The sequence below is a fragment of the Lolium perenne genome, chromosome 2 (genome assembly GCF_019359855.2).
Source record: "Lolium perenne isolate Kyuss_39 chromosome 2, Kyuss_2.0, whole genome shotgun sequence".
Lineage (NCBI taxonomy): Eukaryota > Viridiplantae > Streptophyta > Magnoliopsida > Poales > Poaceae > Lolium > Lolium perenne.
This window is the reverse complement of record NC_067245.2, coordinates 21835071-21839731: the sequence shown is the minus strand read 5'-3', so window position 1 is coordinate 21839731 and position 4661 is coordinate 21835071. Positions and strand designations below refer to the sequence as shown.

At 43.1% G+C, this 4661-nt stretch overlaps 1 protein-coding gene across 1 annotated transcript; it reads left to right on the top strand.

Moving 5' to 3' along the window:
• The first annotated feature begins 1881 nt into the window (after window positions 1–1881).
• LOC127328279 (subtilisin-like protease) lies at window positions 1882–4147 on the top strand. The gene has a single exon (XM_051354889.1). It carries the CDS (start codon window positions 1907–1909, stop codon window positions 4145–4147), a length of 2241 nt encoding a protein of 746 aa, XP_051210849.1. The 5' UTR covers window positions 1882–1906.
• The last annotated feature ends 514 nt before the right edge of the window (window positions 4148–4661 follow it).

Here is a 4661-nt window from a genome sequence, read left to right as displayed (position 1 = left end):
CCGTGGTAGATGGAAAGATTCATTTCTCTCCTATTTTTATCCGAATCTCAAAGCACAATGAACGGTGACAAAAACATTCACACCCATGCGTGTAAGTACAAAATCCACTCATAGAAACTTTACCCTTTAATTTAAATTTTCATAAGAACATATAACTATCAATGAAATGTTTGAATATCTCAAAAAGATTTACCATACAAAAGGCTAGTAATTATGATATACATATCTTGCTTCATTTTGTAATTGATAGCACAAACCACAGATTAATGATCATATACTTATAGGCGAAAACTGTAAACGGAGGCGGAGCTATATGTAGCTCTTTATTTTTAAAATTTTAGAATTATAATTTTATGTTTTAAAAAAATCTGAAAAAAATCATGGATGTAGACAATGATGAAATCTACAAAGATGCAAAATCTCAATGTGAAATTCTTTGTATTGTAGACTACACAAAAATGACAAAATCTGACAGGTTTAATAGTTTTAAAATGTGCACTGTTCACTATTCTTAGATCCACACATGTGTCATTTTATGTAGCCTAAAGTACTAAGAATTTCACATTGATAGTTTGCATGTTTGTAGATTCCATCATTGGCTACATCTAGGATTTTTTCAGAATTTTTTAAAACTTAAAAATATGATTTCTGATTTTTTGAAAATAAAGAGCTACATGTAGCTCGGCCTCCATTTATCTACTATCTAGTTATAGGGAAATTACAAGTGTAAGTTTATATTGGTTCTTTGTTCGCATGATCTGTTCAATAATATTTTAGCCCTATGACACTTTTTTTCTAAGATTAACAATCGGTTCATATAAAAAACACTCAGGTTCTAAAGTCCACGTTCCTTATATATAAAATATTCTGATTTGCAAATGATAGAGGTAAGGTGTCAAGTGGGATCCCACAAAAATTTCACCTATAGTTCATTTTGTATTTTCTACTTCAAAATTTTGGTAAAATCTTCAAAAACACAAAATAAACTATAAGTGGTGGGATCTCACTTACATTTCTAGACAGAAGGGCGTCGACATATTCAAATTCACTCCCTCCATTCGCAATTACCTCGTATTTTATATTGTACATGTTGATATTTTTTCTTAGATATTAAGTTAAGCTTTACAAAGTCTAACTCTTTTTTTGCGGGGGACACAAAGTTTAACTTTGACTAAACCCATAATTTGAGGTAATTGTGAGACTGGTCCCATCCCATGTTTCTATATTTTCATTTATGATAAGATTTTTCTGGATAATATTTATGAGACGATATGCATTTATTTTTCTACGAAAAGATACTATTACCCCTGTTTTAAGGAATAAGACGTCCTTATTTTACGTGTTTTTTTGTTTGATCAAGAATTACTTCCTATAGATAAACATTGTTTGTATGAAATTAGTATCATTGAAAAGTTCATTTCAATACGAATCGATCGATACTAATTACATATAATATAATCAAGATTTTGTTGTTCAAAGCTCGTCTTGAATTACGCGTGCATCTTATTCCTCGAAACGGAGGTAGTACTAGCACATCATAACTGTCGGGACAAACTACCAGCTGTTAATTCGAAAATCTTTACCTACCGTCTCATTTTCATTTATGACTATATATGTTCACCCGGAATAATCTTCAAGATCAGGCGCATAATAATAGAAAAGATCCTGTATATTGTGCACATATCCCACGATCTTAACCAGATCATCCAGATTTGGCAGAAATTAATGTTATTTATGTTTGCTGCATGGGCTGCATTTATCAAGGAACTAACTTGTGCCAAAGATACGATATACTCCGTACTACTAATCTACAATGATCATTCCTGCTGTATAAAGATGACCCGGTGGTCGATCCTATTCCAGCATCGCCATCACCTTCATCCTATCTGTGTGTCTGGCTCCAGCAATGGCGTCGTTTCCCAATTTCCTACCGCCCCTTGTCTTGCTAGCCACCCTTTTCTCTACACCTGCACTATGCTACATCAATCCATCCACCGCAAGCCCTCAACAGAATGTCGCAGAACCCTCTGCCTATCGCACTTACATAGTGCTTGTCGAGCCACCTCCCTCGGATGCCGGGGAAGATGCTCACCGTAGGTGGCACGAGTCTTTCTTGCCAAGCTTGCATGCCGGTGAATCCATCGAGTCCCGGCTTCTCCACTCCTACACCGAAGTGTTCAGTGGCTTCACCGCGAGGCTCACTAAGGCTGAGCTAGATTCAATGGCCAAGAAGCCAGGGTTCCTACGTGCGTTCCCAGATCGAAAGCTGCAACTCATGACCACGCACACCCCGGCGTTCCTCGGGCTCAGGAACGGCACTGGGTTCTGGAGCGAAGCTCGCTACGGGAAGGGAGTCATCGTCGGGTTGCTCGACACTGGCATCCATGCGGCACACCCTTCCTTTGATGACCATGGAATCCCGCCGCCCCCGCCAAGGTGGAAGGGCTCGTGCAAGGCGGCCCGCTGCAACAACAAGCTCATCGGTGCCAAGTCGTTTGTCGGAGATGACTCTGGCGACGAGGTGGGACATGGAACACACACCTCATCCACGGCCATCGGGAACTTCGTCCCTGGCACGTACCATGGTGTTGGCACGGGTACAGCAGCTGGAATAGCTCCTGGCGCCCATATCGCCATGTACAAGGTATGCGCCGACAATCAGTGTGATGAATCCGCCATACTAGCTGGGTTGGATGCGGCAACCAAGGATGGGGTGGATGTGCTCTCGATTTCGCTCGGTGCAAACACAGCCACAAGATTTGATCAGGACCCCATGACCATCGGCGCTTTTGGCGCCGTATCCAAGGGCGTCGTCGTTGTGTGCTCGGCCGGGAATAACGGTCCCACGCCAGCCTCGATCACAAACGACGCGCCATGGATGCTCACTGTCGCTGCTGGCACAGTGGACAGGAGCTTTGGAGCCGAGGTGCGTCTCGGCAATGGCAAGAGCATCCACGGGGAAGCGCTTACCCAGAAAGCAAAGACGAGGTCAAAGTTGTACCCTCTCCTCTTCTCCGATGCGCGTCCGTTCTGTGAATTCGATATAACTTCCGTCGCCGGTAAGATCATTGTTTGTGAGGCCACGGATGAGGATGTTGAGAAGTATGAAGTCTACAACTTAATCGATGCCGGCGCAGCTGGTGTGGTGTTGTTCAATGATGACATCAGTGGCTACACCACACTTCTTCGGGATTACAACTCCACCATGGTGCAGGTAACCGCGGCCGATGGCGCCATCCTCAAATCTTATGCGGCATCATCAGAGACAGGAGCTCTGGCTGCATTCAACTACAACAACACATTGCTTGGCATCCGTCCAGCCCCCGTCGTGTCATGGTTCTCTTCGCGGGGTCCAAGCTTCATTACTCCTGGCGTTCTCAAGCCGGACATATTAGCGCCAGGGCTCAACATCCTAGCCGCATGGCCACCAAAGACGGACTCTGCATCAGGGCCTTTCAACATCATATCCGGCACATCCATGGCCACGCCGCACATCAGCGGCGTTGCAGCGCTTCTGAAGAGCATTCATCCCAGCTGGTCACCAGCCGCTATCAAGTCCGCCATCTTGACAACATCGGACATGGTAAATAGCACTGGTGGCTCCATCTTGGATGAGCATTACACCAAAGCTAGTGTGTATGACACAGGTGCAGGCCATGTGAATGTCACAAGAGCCGCAGACCCTGGTCTGGTATACGACCTTGGCATCACTGACTATGCGGGCTATATTTGCTGGCTCCTTGGAAAGGATGGCTTGGCAACCATCGTTCGCAACTCAAGCCTGAGTTGCACGAAGCTACCAAAGATCGAGGATGTGCATCTTAACTACCCGACCATTACCGTGCCGATGACATCAACACCTTTTACCGTGAACCGGACTGTGACGAATGTTGGGCCAACAAAATCGACATACACGGCAAAGGTGGATGCGCCCAAATCACTGGTGGTGCGCGTCTTTCCGGAGACACTCGCGTTCTCCAAGCCCGGAGAGAAGAAAACATTTAGCGTGATAGTGAGCAGCCGCATAGGTAAAGAACTATTCCTCGAGGGAAGCCTAAGATGGGTATCGGAGAGGCATGTCGTGCGGAGCCCCATTGTCGTAGCCGCTGCAGCGGCTGGTCGTTCTTTAGTAAAAAATATCACATAACAGTAGTATTGAAACAAAATTGTTATTTATCAGTATAATATAATTTATATTTCAGCATTTTGTGCCGTTTATAGCATATTCATCTGTTTCATGCGGTCACATTCTATTTGAATCTGGTGGGTGTTGTCAAATGCAGAGACGGGAAGCTTTTCAGCCTTTTGTGCTTATGTCCTTTAAATACCTTACAAGGAATATTTTAAAAACTTTCATTCGATAATAAATACTCCCTTTGTTCAAAACTATAAGATGTTTTAGAAATTATAAAGTAAACTAAATACACACCATAATGAGTAAATCTATATACCAAAAGTAGACTAGATACAAATCAAAATAGATAAATCTACAAAAAGCTAAAACATTTTATATCAGTTCAGGGAGGAAGTATCTTACCTAGTACAAAAGGTGATAATTAAATACATCTGTTTGAAACTGCGCCGACCCAGATAGGTGAGAATAACATGATATGGTGCCCTTATGACGATTTAGAAAGCTCCAGAAGAGTTATGTGCCCTTG